This window comes from Gobio gobio (assembly GCF_949357685.1).
Source record: "Gobio gobio genome assembly, chromosome: 5".
Lineage (NCBI taxonomy): Eukaryota > Metazoa > Chordata > Actinopteri > Cypriniformes > Gobionidae > Gobio > Gobio gobio.
In genome coordinates, this window is record NC_137101.1 from 30,989,155 (window position 1) to 31,005,440 (window position 16,286).

The 16,286-nt window shown below is 40.0% G+C and overlaps 1 protein-coding gene across 1 annotated transcript in view; it reads left to right on the plus strand.

Moving 5' to 3' along the window:
• LOC307126022 (protein phosphatase 1H-like) overlaps positions 1–16,286 on the plus strand; it is a 108,761-nt gene continuing 92,475 nt past the window's right edge. The window contains exons 1-2 of the mRNA XM_079816350.1: positions 1–462; positions 9,870–10,035. Of these exons, the coding sequence (XP_079672476.1) occupies positions 59–462; positions 9,870–10,035 (570 nt within the window). The 5' untranslated portion in view covers positions 1–58. The remainder of the gene's footprint in view (positions 463–9,869; positions 10,036–16,286) is intronic.

Here is a 16,286-nt window from a genome sequence, read left to right on the forward strand (position 1 = left end):
AGTCCCACGCAAGCTGTCATTGTATTAAGCCGCTCAGAAAACAGCTCCATGGGATCACATGACCTCTAATCTTTGGACTGTTTCCGCTTTGGTTCAGACACTGAATGAATGGAGAATTTGTGGAGAAAACACAATTCATCCAACGTGTCGCAGGGCTGTGGATCGTGCTGGCGGGGAACCATCGGGCAGAAGGAGACGCAGGAACACACGGCGCTCCGCAGACATGCTCACGCGCGTCAAATCCGCAGTGGCCAGCTTCATGGGTGGAATCATGGCCGTATCGTCTATTAATAATAATGAACGTTCTGGTGGCTCGGACCAGCCGCTCAAATACCCCTACATGAGACCGAAGTTTCTAGGACTGTCGCCGGATGAGATCGAGTGCTCGGCGGATCACATCGCTAGACCTATCCTGATCCTGAAAGAGACGCGCAGGTTGCCGTGGGCGACGGGATACGCCGAGTAAGAGCAACTCGTGCATGCCTTACAAAATAACACAATGAATGCATCAGTGTAACATGGTTAACATGCAGTGATGTATAATAGGCCTACTACTACTAATAATAATAATAATAATGATAATTAAGTAATAGCCTAGCCTATTCATTGAACAATATTTTGCTCTGTGCAGTTTTAGGTAGCCTATAAGGTCATTATAGGAATGCTTATGGAATATAGGATGGGGAAGATTTCCCCCTTAAGAACAATGTAGATTTACTTTTCAATTGTAACACATTTATATGGAGTGAATTTTGTGCCATAATTAAACAAACGAATCCAACATTTTGCAACCAAACACAATCTGCTTTGCAAAGGAAAACTCGACTCGCAAACAAACAGAAAGCGATTTGCAAATACAAAGGTCAGTTTGAGCGAAAACGCAGAGGAGTAACAAATATATGTACTGTGTTTTGCTAATAATAAATGAGTGAGTAAATGACATCATATTTCACAAATAAATACAAACGATCCTACAAATTGCATGTACCCTTTGAACAAATACCAAATCTAGGCCATACAAATACCTGTCAATTACAATCTCTCAGCTTAATTTTCTCACAAATGCAGTTTGCACAGATTTTCTCACAAATGCAGTTCGCACAGATTTTCTCACAAATGCAGTTCGCACAGATTTTCTCACAAATGCAGTTCGCACAGATTTTCTCACAAATGCAATTCGCACAGATTTTCTCACAAATGCAGTTCGCACAGATTTTCTCACAAATGCAGTTTGCGCAGATTTTCTCACAAATGCAGTTGAGCAACGTCCTCTTCCAAAACAGCAGATTTCAGGCATGTAATAATTAATTCATCTCAAAATTGAGTTTGATACACAATAGTGATCTCGCAATACAGTACACCCTCAATACTTGGAACAAATCCAAAATAGTTCAAATGGTAGGCTATCGTTTTTAATTATTACTTTTAACACAGTTCATTTAAGTGCTAAATTTGATATTGCATCAGATGTGAACTTATAGGCTGGGCTTCCCCTGGGAAATGGTGACAGCAGAAAATAAATATTCATAATTCTGATTATAATATAGCCTACTCTGCTTAAAATATATTTTATTTTTAATTTATTAAAAATATTTAATAAAAAATGAAAGCTCAAATGTGTGCCCTTCAGGATTTACCATATTTGATGTGACATTAAAATCTCTCATACAAAACTAATCTGTCTAAAATTTAATCCACAATACATTGTTGCATTTTAGTATTGCAATATATTGTGATACGATACACCCTTACATTATTTTGAATGTTTGAATCATATGTACAAATTACATAAATAATTTTCTTTTTTATATCCCGTTACGCTACAGTGGATAAATGGTATGGAGGATGGTGTCAGGGTTTCTGAAACTGAGGACCCAGATGCAGAGTGAACAACGAAGACTTTAATAACAAGACTCTAGACAGGGCACAACAAGGAAGTGACAAGGTGTGAGTTTAAACAGCAGGGCAGGGGACAGACACCACGATGACAGGCAGGGAGGATGACCACTGAGACCAGTCCAAGGAGACCATGAACTTGAGGATGGCTTGGGAAGTTGGGAGGCAACACCAGGCAGATGGTGGGAAAACCCAGGCAGGAACACCAGAAACCTGAGACTTGATGTCCTCTCCCAGAATCAGCTCCAGTCTTGACTTCCAGGGATATAGAGATAGTGGCCAAGGGAGACTCAGGACACAGGGCAGGAACCAACACAAGACACACACGACAAGACAACAAGAGATAAACAAGAGCAAAAATAAAACCTAAGAATAGGGAAACTGCAACTAACTATCAGAAATCTAAAAAGAAAACAAAATATAAATAATTCAAAATAAACTATAACAAACAAGGGGAGCTAAATAAATACTAGAAATAAAAGACTGGAACTAGAAACAAAGAACAAAAACAAAATTGCAACCTTGCAGGAAACTAGAGAAAGAAAAATAAGACCACTAAACTAGAGAGAAACAAAATCAAAGCTAGAGAAAAGCAAAAAATAAAGCCAGGGAAAAACAAAGCAAAGAACTATAACTTGGCAAGATATCAACAGCAATAACAAGGACAAGTTAAGCCAGACAATGAATGCACACAAACGCAACGAACCAGCAAGGACATGAGGGAAAGTAGCACAATATAAAGGGACCAGAGCACATGAGGATCAGGTGAGCACAATTAGTGAAATGAGGACTAGACAAGGGGGCGTGGTAAAGGGAAACAAGGAGGCAGGACAAGAGGAACACACAAACAAAGACACAGCCATGTGCTCAAGCACAAGACAAACAAAGAAACACTAAACAAGGACAAAACAGACAAGACTGTCAGGGCAGGATCCTGACAGATGGATGCATTTTAAATGAGAAAAAACTAGTCCTAGCTAATTTACTATGTAACTAATTTTGCACTGATACCATATTACATATAAACAATATTATCTTTAAATTATTATGATTTTTTTTTTTTAAATTGAAATAGGGTTGGCATAGTGAAAATCTCAAAAAGATTAATAATAGATACAGTAAGACAGAAACTGAGCTGTTCACCGCTCATTTTCGTCAGCTGAAAACATGTTTCAGGGCTTATTGGGCTAGCGTAAATTGACCCAAAGTGCCATCTGCTGTTTTGCAAGAGGAAGTTACTCAACTGCATTTGTGAGAAAATCTGTGCGAACTGCATTTGTGAGAAAATCTGAGTGACCTGCATTTGTGAGAAAATCTGCGCGAACTGCATTTGTGAGAAAATCTGCGCGAACTGCATTTATGAGAAAATTAAGCTGAGAGATTGTAATAGACAGGTATTTGTATGGACTAGATTTGGTATTTGTTCAAAGGTTACATGGAACTTGGATGGTTTGTATTTATTTGTGAAATATTATGTACGTTCACTCATTTATTATTTGCAAAACACAGTACATATATTTGTTACACCTTTGCATTTTCGCTAAAACTGACCTTTGTATTTGCAAATCGCTTTCTGTTTGTTTGTCGAGTGAGTCGAGTTTTCCTTTGCAAAGCAGATCGTGTTTGTTTGCTAAATGCTGGATTTGTTTGTTTAATTATGGCACAGAATTCACTCCATAACAGTAAGCTCTCAGATTTCATTCAAAAAAAATCTTCATTTGTGTTCCAAAGATGAACTAATTTCATACGTGTTTGGAATGACATGAGGGTGAGTAATAAATGACAGAATTATCATTTTTTTGGGTGAGCTAACCCTTTAAGTGTCAGTGTAACAGTTGTAGGCCAGCAAGAGCTGTGTGTGTAAACCGTTCTTCTGGCAACCGCCACCTGCTCTGTGATTTTACCACTAACAGTTGACCGTGGAATATTTAGTAGTGAGGAAATTTCACGAATGGACTTATTGCACAGTGAAAACCTATCACGGTATCAATGTACCATGCTTGAATTCACTGAGCTCCTGAGAGCAACCCATTCTTTCACAAATGTTTGTAGAAGCAGTCTGCATGCCTAGGTGCTTGATTTTATACACTTGTGGCCATGGAAGTGATTGGAACACCTGAATTCAATGATTTGGAGGGGTGTCCCAATACACAATCCGTATTTGGAAAATATTTTGAAAACAATTATAAATACTGAGTAACAATGGGACTGCAGCTTTCTTAAATATTATACATTGTTATTACAATATAAAGAATTGCAGCCAAGTACAGTTAAAGCTACACTGTGTGATATTTTCCCCCATCTAGTGGTGAAAAGGTATATGACCATCCAGTGAATTTTAGTTTCTGTTCCTCTCAATTCCGATTTCGTTTCAACTCCTACGGTGGCCGATTTAGTCCAAGATTAACATGGCTTCCGGTTCGACCTCGTCCACATTCGACACGGTGCCTGTGGGATATTCTGTGCACAGTGGGATGGTCGGAACTCAAATGGCCTAATTATTCGGCTAGAAAGAACTGCAGCTAATCCAGAGTGAACTTTGATGATAGTAATGTTTATTCAGTCATCCAATTGCAAGGCATAAACAGGTTTGCGTGGATATGTACATAAATGTGGTTTCTGTGAGAGAACAAATAAGGATGTTAAATATACATACACAGTTAAGAACTGTATAACTATACTTATATGTTACATTTGTATAATGTAACCGTAAACCAGAGCTTATTGTACCATATATAGGCGCTAAATGCAGCTGCATTAAAAGGAGCGGAGCTGCCGCTGCTAATAAGCGGTGTCCGGTTACAAAAGTGTGTGCGCCGCTTTAACGTTAGCACTGCAGTGCGCTCTGTATAACAAAATTTGTTAATATGCCGATCAGACCTGATACATATTTCCATCAACATAAATTACAAGCAAATATTTTCTAAAAACGAATAAACATTGTTGATAACAAAATAACTGAATGATTATTCAAATAGGTGAGCATTACGCTATTGTATGTTGACACAAAAATACTTCTGAGGTGACATCAACTGAATTACGCGATGACACACTCTGAAACACATCTACAATGACAATAACTATTATTACTCACGGAGTTATTAACGCACAGAAATACCACACAAGGAAAAACATACTTTTGAGGAATAAACAAGCCAGGAAAACTCAGTATAAACTGTTACTGGATGCTGCTGAGATGAAAACTCTCTGCGCATGCACCAGACAAGTATGAACAAGTTGACGCGCACATGCGCGAGGCAGAGAATTTTGTACAGTGCCATCGAGTATTAAAACCGGTTAAAACGCGAAAGGCGAAGCTTGAATTTACGGGTATGTCCCTCTTTGGCTCATGTACTTTCAAGATGGAGGGGCAACATGGCGACCACCGTTAGATCCCATTACCTTATGTATTTTCAATGGCATATTATAAACTTACGAGAATACTTTATTACTTGAAAGAAGTAAATATACATTAATGAGCACATATATTTTTGAAATAACTAAGTGTTTTTAGCTAAGAATAGACTAAAAAAGTTACACAGTGTAGCTTTAAGCTTGTGACTATGGCTGTGGCTTGTCAAATGTTCATATCACAGTAATTGCTGAAAGGTGACATGGTGCCTCGCAGGCTTGTGTGCAATTCAGAATTGAATTGAGAATGACTCCTGAATTCCAATTAAATTCTTGAATTTGAATTGAATGTGAATTTATGTCAAAAACAGGATCTAGAATTACAATTCAAATTTGAATTAAAGGAAGCTGAATTGAAATTAAATACTATTTTTTTATATACATATATTTTAAGTGAAGTGTTTAATAATGGAGTTTTACAGTATATGTATCTCTAGAGATATGATTGCATTACATATTCTATAAATTATATTAGTTTGAACTACTTGAACAGATTACATTAACAGGAAATGTTTCCCCCCAGCAATGAATGTTAAAAGCTCTAGTCACAGAACAAATAATTAAGTTTGATTTATCGTAATTGTAATTTTGTGGAACATAATGGAACATTTGAGGAGCTATTGAGAATTAGATGCAACGGTGTTGCTCGTTGAGTTTTGTATTGGAATGAATGATAACGGCATTTACAAAAACTTTGTGTTATTTGATTACTTTAAAATGAAAATAAAATTGGAACAAAACTAATTAAACAACATTAAGGGGGTAATTTATTTCAAGAATTTTATCATTATCTATATTTTAGAACAAAATGTATGTAGGGTTGAGGAGTGACTAGTTACGTGTAATTAAATTATGTTACTAAATTACAAAATTAATGTAATAGTATTTAGTTGTACTACTGAGGTAAAATGTGTAATTCAATTAGTTCCTAATCAAATTAAAAGGAAATTGCTTTGCATTGATAAAGTAATCCAAACCACATTTATAATGGGTAACTTATAAATAATTAAATTTTCTTCAGAAAGAAATTTAACACATTCTTTCTGTTGTGTGACTGTGGAATTTCTTTGAATTGCCATGAATTTAATTCCACTTCCTATTTTTCCAATTGAAATTGAAATTCCGCTTCCTGTGGGGCGGAGTCTATTCAATTCAAATTCCAATTCATGAATTGAATGGAGGCCAATTCTTAAAAGCCTGATGCCTCGGTGGGTAGCACTGCATCACTGCAAGAGTCCCGGCTGATTCAGGAGGCCTATCTGTGTGGAGTTTACATGTTGTCTCTGTGTTTTTTGGGGTTTCCATATAAAGCATTGCCTTTATTCTAGCCACAAAAAACGTATCATTGTTTCTTTCTTTGTTTTGTAATTTAATGGAAAGCTATTTTAATGGCACGGCCAGGGGCGTAAATTTTATCTAACAGTAGGGGGGGACGATAAACATGAAATTTCTCAAGAGCAATTTTTGAAGGGGACACAAATAATATAGCCAAAATCGTACTTGTAAGGATATGTGTACCACAAAAAAAACAAAAAACAAAATGTGTGCTTATTTGCCGTTTTGGTGCACTGAATAATTATCTAATGTCCGTTTTTCTTTTCTCTGTCATTTTATCTGACCAACAACACAAAGCAATAGTTGTTTAAATATGAGTAGGTTCACCACACAGTCATATTATTTAAAATTATCTTGCATCCTCCACATAGTATTTTATACTATGATATTCAGATCTTTAGATATTCAACTGCAGCAAGCCCTCAGCAAGCCCTCTACTATGGAGTCAAAATAGGGCCACATATATCTGCAAAATAACACAATGTTTTGCAAACAAAAAATATGTTTTGCAAAAAAAAAAAGTTTTGCAAAAAAAAAAAAAAATTTTGCAAAAAAAAAAATAGAATATTGAGAAAAAAATGCTTTTTTGCAAGTAAAAAAAATAGTAATTGCAAAAGAAAAGTTACCACTGAGAGGAAAAATAAAGTTTAGCAAAGTAAAACTTGCAGCATTGACTTTGCAACACCTTTGCGCCGCTCCTTTAAATCCGCGTTTCCGTCATCCGTGCCTCTGAGGCGCAAGCTTTCCTTTGCGCTTCATTTTTCTTTGCGCCTCGCTTTGTGTCCCTGATTTGACGTGGGGGAGGGGTCAAGAGGTTGGGGTGTGTACATGGGTGTGTACAAGGGACGAAGGCGCGTCCTTCTCGTTACGTCATCAGCGCGAGCCCCAGACCGTATGGATCTCGAGACCTCTGTGTGTCATTCTGCTGCATATCATCTAACTGTCTTTGAACACAAGAATATATTGGGCATGATTAATTGCATACATTTTTTTAATCATGTGTTTTTTTTTAATTAATGAGTTAAATTGACAGCTCTACTTGTAACACTTTACCCCAACACTGATGATGTGTCAGACAGATTCAAGAAATGATTCCTGATGTAGTTTGGTTAGTTAACATAGCTGAGAGCTGCATGCATGCAACATGGGTATTTATAACCCTTACACCAGAATGCTAGACATCGATGGATCATCCTCTGCATAGAAAGTGAATGAGATTGGGCAAATTAATTGAGACAGCGAGAGATCAGCACAGTTGCTCAGCCTCAAGGGCGAGTGGCCAAATTTAAGTCAGATTGTATTGATTGACGTAACGAGAAGGACGCGCCTTCGTCCCTTGTACACACCCATGTACACACCCCAACCTCTTGACCCCTCCCCCACGTCAAATCAGGGACACAAAGCGAGGCGCAAAGAAAAATGAAGCGCAAAGGAAAGCTTGCGCCTCAGAGGCACGGATGACGGAAACGCGGATTTAAAGGAGCGGCGCAAAGGTGTTGCAAAGTCAATGCTGCAAGTTTTACTTTGCTAAACTTTATTTTTCCTCTCAGTGGTAACTTTTCTTTTGCAATTACTATTTTTTTACTTGCAAAAAAGCATTTTTTTCTCAATATTCTATTTTTTTTTGCAAAACATATTTTTTGTTTGCAAAACATTGTGTTATTTTGCAGATATATGTGGCCCTATTTTGACTCCATACTATGCCACTTATTATCATATTGAGCAAAACCCAACACAGATCTGACAGAGCGCCGCGCGCATATACTTTAGATTTAGAATTAGCGCCAATTCGAGGGCGGGTTGCTTGAATTATGGGTTCATTAGCCTATTATTCTTAATGAAAAACACAACAAGAAAACAGTACAATGACACACTCCCTTAAATAGGCACTTTTACATTTCGCTTTGAAACCAAATCTTCCGCGATCATCTTGTCTGTCAGCTGTTTGCTCTCGTGATGAATGAAATCTGACTCTCGTTGGGCTCGTGCTGTATTGAGCAGACACGTTCAGTTTTTAATTGTTGTGTCTGTTCTCTAACTAAACAAAATTATTTTATTACTATAAAAATGAAAACAACGGTGGCCCGGGGCGGTGCCGCGGTGGGCAAGTGACGCTAACAGTGTTTTGCCTAATCTGTATTAAAGAGAAAAGAGTCACTTCATCTGATGTTTAAAGTGAATAAAATAGTATTGACAGCTTACTGGAGTTTCACAACTGCTGTCTGAAGAGCTTTGTTGAACGTTTTTTTTACGTTCAATGGGTAACGTTAGTTGAGGTGCGCGGTGGATCAAACCACTGTGGGGCAAGGGGGAGGGGGGACTCAAAATGTTTCTAAACTTAAACGCATTTTTTGTCCCGTTTGCTTTTGTATTGTTTTACTACTTACACATTTATTTTAAGTATATATCATTATATTATTTACAATACTCAGCATAGTTTTTAGGGGGGGACAGCCCTCAGATTGGGGGGGTCCTGTCCCCCCCGTCCCCCCCGTGATTTACGCCCCTGGGCACGGCATGATTTGACCAGCCTCTGTAGCCATAGTTTGGCACCATCTGTGTGCAATGTGCATACAGTCAGAGAAAACAATGTATTCCAATTTTAAAGACGTACTGCTTCTTATTGTTATGTGGTGGAGTGGTAACTAGCGAAAGATGAAGATGAAACTCAGGAACACTGGTAAAAACACTCGAGCAAAAGAATGCAAACCCATCAATAACAACTCAACAAATTTTACTAACTCAAGAACTGACAGGAGTAACAGAAACACAGGGCTTAAATACACATTGGAAACATAATGAGAGACAGGTGGCAATGATGAGTAATTAAATTAGAAGCTACGGCGAGTAGCACTTCTAAACACAGGGAATCAGGAAGCGAAAAATCAAACCAAAACAGAAGAAACAAACATGACCCTGACACTTGTCCAGTGTGCGACCCTCTTTATGTTTTGTTTTGTAAAAGAGGGCACCATTTACCTGATGAATACCATTGAAACATAACTCTCTCATGTGTTATGATAGGCCTGTGTTACCTGCCATGGTTGATCACCACAAGCAGTAAAATATTTCCTTTTATATTTAGTATGGCACATTTGTTTGTGTGGCACATTTTTTGGTGTTTTTTCAATGAGTGTATGATTGTCTGTCTTTAAACATTACCCTATTAAACATTAAATCGAAAATGCTTTAGTGTCATGCTATCCCTTTTGGTGTTTTTGTTTCAGGGTAATAAATGCAGGTAAAAGTGCTCTGAATGAGGACCAGGCATGCTGTGAGGTTCTACTGGTTAAGAAGAAACCTATAGGACCCTTGACACCCAGAAAGTCATCTACATGTAGAAGGAGGTCATCCCTTCCCAATAGTGTTGGCACGGGAATGTGGGACAATGATGTAAGTGATTTTTTTCTGTATACCAGGTAAACTGAATATCTATTGAACAATAATGCTTTTTCAAAAGAGCCTATTTTAATAGGGTATTATCATAGGGTTGGGGGGGAAAAACACACATCTGCAATTTATATTTGCTTTTAACACGCTAAAAATAATAGACGCATAAAATTGAAGCTATGCTAATGTCTTTTCCTCACATCCTTTGTCTAGAGTTATTGTATATGATCACACTATCTGTGTGCCATTCACCATCTTCGCAAAGCAAGAGAGAGTGGCTGACCAAGGATGGTCTGCATGTGCCTCGTTGGGTCACTATAGGATGAAAGTAGTCTAAATTATTAACAAATGCTTGCCTAATTATCCATACATTTGATAAATGTTGCAAATGTATCTTACTATCCACAACCAAATGCCTTTTAACTTTTCAGAATTAAATAAATTTACAGCGATTTGTACAATAGAGACATGTTGGTAACACTACAATACTAAAAATGCCCTAAAATGCATCAATTCATGCTCAGATTTGGGCAAGTTGCTTCCAAAATGTAATGCATTATATATTACTAGTTACTGTTATTTGAAAGTAATTAGTTACATTACAATATTACTGTCTCTGAATTGTAATGTATCCCACTACTTTTGCGTTTCTAAATTACCACAAAAGTATGACTAGGCATTCTAAAATCCTAAAATATAATGTGTTGGAGTAACAGCTTAGGACCACGGACCAGTAGTGAAAAATGAAGACCAAGAGTCAGGAGTTAGATTAATTCAAGAAAAATTTACTGAAGAATAGTTTGCAGTTTCATCAGCAGAAGCCAGCTTCAAGTCTCACAAGGAGTTTGTAGGCCGCGCTCCCTCTAACAGTCTCCCCGCCTCCACCTATCGTACATACAATTTCTGAACAGTTATACTGTTTTCAAGGTCTAACCACGTCATTACTGCCATGTGGAATGATTCTGATTGGCAGAGAAAATGCACAGTCACGGTAAATTTCCACACAAGGATAGATAGCAGAGCATATCGCTAAACTAGGTAGACTAGTTGTCGCCCCATCACTAGAATTAGATCATTGTTGACCTTGGAGGTTATAGAAAGGCGTCTTCATGTCTGGTGTTGTGTGCAGAAAATGTCCATCTTCAATATTGGGCCTGCACAGATCATGCAACGCACACACACAAAAGCACTAGGGTATCGCACTCTAGTCAATCTTCTTTATTCTTCTTTATTCTTTAAGGAAATATAACAGGAGAATAGGGGCTATACAATAGGCCTGAGGGAAATCAATGGGGTCTACCCCCCCCCCCCCCCTCCCCTCCTAGAAGATCCATAGGGTTAGACAACAGCCACAGGCTAACACCTGTGGAGGACTTCTGAACTCCATTCTCTTGTCGGGACCTGTTTTACCAGCTGGAGGTCAGAACAAGCAGCTGAGGAGAGTGGATTAAAACAAGCGAACACAAAATTCAAATCATCCTTAAACTAAATATAGGAAAGCAGAGAAAGAGATACATAATTTGATTATCCTTGATTATTCAGGTTATGGAAATAATAAAAAGAATCATTGAGAAGGATAGGTGTATAAAAGAAGAGACACAGGTATCTGACCTGACCCTTCAAATGTATTGCTGCTTATTATACATCCAGTGGAGGGTGATGTGGTGTAGCATAATGACTATGTAGGAAGGCTCATGGTGCAATACAATCACTGTCAAAATCACAAAAGTACACAAACAATCAAAGTCTGGTAAATTATGATAGAGATAGAGCTAGAGCCCATTATAATGCAACCTATAGCCTAATAGTTTTTATTCCTCCGAGTTGACTCAGCTGCTAGAAACAGCCCAATGGGCGATACCGCTGAGGAGAGACCTCACGCAGGCGAAGGGGACGATCTGGGATCCCCGTCCCGACTTGTGGGCCCTTCATGTATGGCCCATCAAAGGATGCCCGGGAACCTCCCAAAAGAGGTGCTGAATACTATTCTGAAGCTAGAGTGCCCTCAACCAGGCGGCTTTACACTCTAAAATGGTCAGTGTTCTCAAACTGGTGTACAGAGCGGAACCTGGACCCACAATGTGGCGGCCATTGCAGCGTTTCACGCTCATGTGGCCGGACAGTTACTGGGGAGAAGCGACCTAATTGTGTGCTTCCTCAGAGCAGCTAAGAGACTGAACCCGCCTAGATCGTTTCCTATTTGGGACCTTTCCACGGTCCTAGAGGCCATGAAAGGTGCCCCATTTGAGCCACTTCAGTCTGTAAGCCTAAAGCACCTTTCACTCAAAACTGCTCTCTTGCTTGCACTAGCGTCAGTCAAGCGAGTTGGCAATTTACATGCGCTCTCAGTGAGTGCTTCCTGTCTTGAATTTAGGCCTAATGACTCCAGAGTTGTCCTCAAACCAAGACACGGTATATACCCAAAGTGCTCTCAACTCTGTTCAGAGCAAAGATCATTTCGCTATCAGCTCTTCCCTCTTCTGAGGACGAAAGTGACGCAAATTTACTCTGTCCCATCAGGGCTCTTAGAGTTTATTTAGGACGTTCCGACGCATCCAGGCAGTCGGAACAGCTCTTTGTATGCTTTGGCGGTCGCACCAGAGGGTGCGCGATCACGAAGCAAAGATTGTCGCAATGAATAGTAGATGCTATCTCGCTGGTTTACGAGTCAAGAAGTCTCTGCTGCCCCATAGATGTCAGAGCTCATTCCACTAGAGGCATGGCCTCGTCGTGGGCTTGGTCCAGTGGAATACCACTGGAAGACATCTGTGTGGCGGCAGGCTGGGCCTCTCCGTCCACATTTGTTAAATTTTATAACTTGGAGGTCCCTGCTTTGCAAGCTAGGGTTCTTTCCATATAAACAAATGTATAACACATTTGCAATAACTATAGGCCCGACTCTGTCCGGTCTTATTTTATCTAAATCCCGTAATAGACAAATGTATTTACCCTTATATGAGGCTCACCACTCGTTGGCCTCTTTTTGGGACTCATAACTTTGAGTCTTTTATTGGGCTCGGGCTCTCGTCCCAGGCTATAGTATGCAACGTTTTTTTAAGCACACACAGCGTTTTAAATTGGGTTCCCATACCGTAAGCTAAACGTACGCAATACGAGAGTACTCTCATAAGGGAAAGTCTCGGTTACTAATGTATCCTCGGTTCCCTGAGAGAAGGGAACGAGTATTGCGTAACCCGACGTGCTATTGTGCTTAGATAAGTGGATCACTTCAGTCGATTTAACCTGAATCCTATGGCATAGTATGGGCTTTTATAGCTTAGCCATGCAAATTTAGGCGGTATTTAACATGCTTTGGGCGCGAAGCGACCCGATTGGTTTGCACACCTCAGCTGCTTCGCCATATGTTCTTGCAGTTGCCGCAGCACAGCCAATCAGCGCGCTAGTACGCTCTGCTTGGGTCTGCTGTGCAGCTGCACTGCGTTTTACATATATAAAATTATAAGGATCATTTTTGGCTTCATATTCTCGAGAAAAGGAGCTTTTCCCATAGCGTAAGCTAAACTTACGCAATACTCGTTCCCTTCTCTCAGAGAACCAAGGTTACGTTAGTAGCCAAGACGTTAAAATGCATTACCAAAATGTTATTAGTAATGTGTTATATTACTGCGTCAAGCAAAAAGTAATATTGCTGTAATGGCGTTACTTTTGTAATGCGTTATTCGCAACACTGTTTATGCTTAACTAATGCACAGATATTCTTAATTGAATGTATGACTCATGAAGAACTAAACCATTAATTAATGATTGCTGCATCAGCAACTAATAAAGAGTTTATCTAGTCAAATATGAATTACATTTACATTACATTTACATTTAGTCATTTAGCAGACGCTTTTATCCAAAGCGACTTACAAATGAGAGCAATAGAAGCAACTACAACAGTCAGAGGCTACAGTATGCAAGTGCTGTAACAAGTCTCAGTTAATCTAACACAGAACACACAGGATTTTTATTTTTATTTATTTTTTTAAATATAAATTAGACAGACAGAAAAATGAATAGAATGTTAAGTGCTATTCTTGATTGGTCAGGTGCTGCTGGAAGAGATGCGTCTTTAGATGTTTTTTGAAAATGGCTACAGACTCGGCTGCTCGAATTGAGATAGGCAGGTCATTCCACCAGGTGGGGGCAGTCCAGGAAAAGGTCCGTGACAGTGATTTCATGCATCTCTGGTATGGCACCACAAGGCGTCGTTCACTGGTAGAACGCAAACTCCTGGAGGGTGTGTATGTCTGAACAAGCGAGTTAAGGTAAATTGGTGCAGAGCCAGTGGTTGCTTTGAAGGCGAGTACCAGTGCCTTGAATTTGATGCGAGCGGCTATTGGTAGCCAGTGGAGTTTGATGAAGAGAGGCGTGACGTGCGCTCTCTTCGGCTCGTTAAAGATCACCCTCGCCGTTGCATTCTGGATCAGTTGCAAGGGTTTGATAGTGCATGCCGGAAGGCCTGCTAGAAGAGCATTACAGTAGTCCAGTCTGGAGAGAACAAGAGCTTGGACCAAGAGTTGTGTGGTCTGCTCAGATAGGAAGGCTCTAATCTTCCTAATGTTGTATAATGCAAATCTGCAGGACCGGGTTGTTGCAGTAATGTGGTCAGTGAATTTTAGCTGATCATCGATCACAACTCCAAGATTCCTGGCTGTCCTGGACGGAGTTATGGGCCTGCTTAAATGCTGTGGGGAAGGTCCCGGTGTGAAGAGAGGTGTTGACAATGTGAGTGAGTGCAGGAGTAACAGAAGAAGAAATGGCCTGAAGGAGGTGAGTGGGGATAGGGTCAAGCGGACAGGTAGTGGGGTGGTTGGAAAGGATGAGTTTGGAGACTTCAGCTTCAGAGAGCAGAGAAAAAGAGGGGAGTGTATGTGTTATGGTTGTTGAGATGTGCGTGTCGGTTTGTGGTGTGGAGAATTGGCTGCTGATGGAGGAGGTTTTTTGTGTGAAAAATGATGCAAAGTCATCAGCTGTAAGAGTTGATGAAGGGGGGGGGGGGGGGGCGACAGAGGAGCGAAGAGAACGTTCTGAAGAGTGCACGAGAGTCAGAGCAGTTGTGTATTTTGTTGTGATAGTATGTAGTTTTAGCAGTGGAGACGTTACTAGAGAAAGAAGCGAGAAGAGACTGATACAGGGTCAGGTCAGTAGTGTTTTTAGTTTTGCGCCACTTCCTCTCTGCCGCCCGGAGCCCAGAGCGATGTTCGCGGAGAACATCAGACAGCCAGGGGGCAGAGGGAGTGGTGCGGGCTGGCCTGGATGAAACGGGACAGAAGTTGTCTAAGCAAGATGTTAGAGTGGAGCAAAGAGTGTCAGTAGCACTGTTAGTGTCCAGTGCTGAGAACTGAGCAGGTGGAGGGAGTGAGGAGGAAACCATAGTGGATAGACGGGAGGGAGAGAGTGAGCGTAGATTACGCCGAAAGGTAATCAGCGGAGGAGTGTGTGTTGTGTTAGGAGTTAGTAGGAGGTTAAGAGTGATGAGAAAGTGATCTGAGGTGTGTAAAGGAGTAACTAAAGTGACGTCTGTGGAGCAGTAGCGTGTGTAGATAAGATCAAGATGGTTACCTGATTTATGAGTAGCTGTAGTAGATACTCGCTTAAGATCAAATGAGGTCAGAAGAGTGGTGAAGTCTGCAGCCTGGGGTTTATCAAGGTGAATGTTGAAGTCACCGAGCAGTACCAGAGGAGTGCCATCCTCAGGGAAGTGAGAGAGTAACATATCCAACTCCTCCAAGAAGTTACCCAGTTGACCTGGAGGACGATAAATAACTACAACATGGATTTTAGCAGGGTGAGTGACAGTGATTGAGTGCGATTCAAATGAGCAGTTGCCAGATAGAGAAGGGATGGGCTCAAATTTCCAATCCTTTGAGATGAGCAGACCAGTACCTCCGCCCCTCCCAATCTGGCGAGAGGTGTGTGAAAAAGAGAAATTATTTGAGAGGGCCGCAGGAGTGGCAGTGTCTTCTGGTTTGATCCAGGTTTCAGTTAGAGCCATGAGACTGAGATGTGAATGAGTGGAAATAGATGAAATAAAGTCTGCTTTGTTTACAGCAGACTGGCAATTCCAGAGACCAATTGGAATGGACATTAATGTAGCAGAGGAAATGGGTACACTACGCAGATTAGTAGGATTACGGCGTCTAAAATGTACAGAGCGTGATTTACGGGTGTGTGTGATAATAGTAGAGATTTGGAAGCACATTGTGAATATGGGTCAGAGAAATTAGCAGATGAAAACAAGCAAAAAC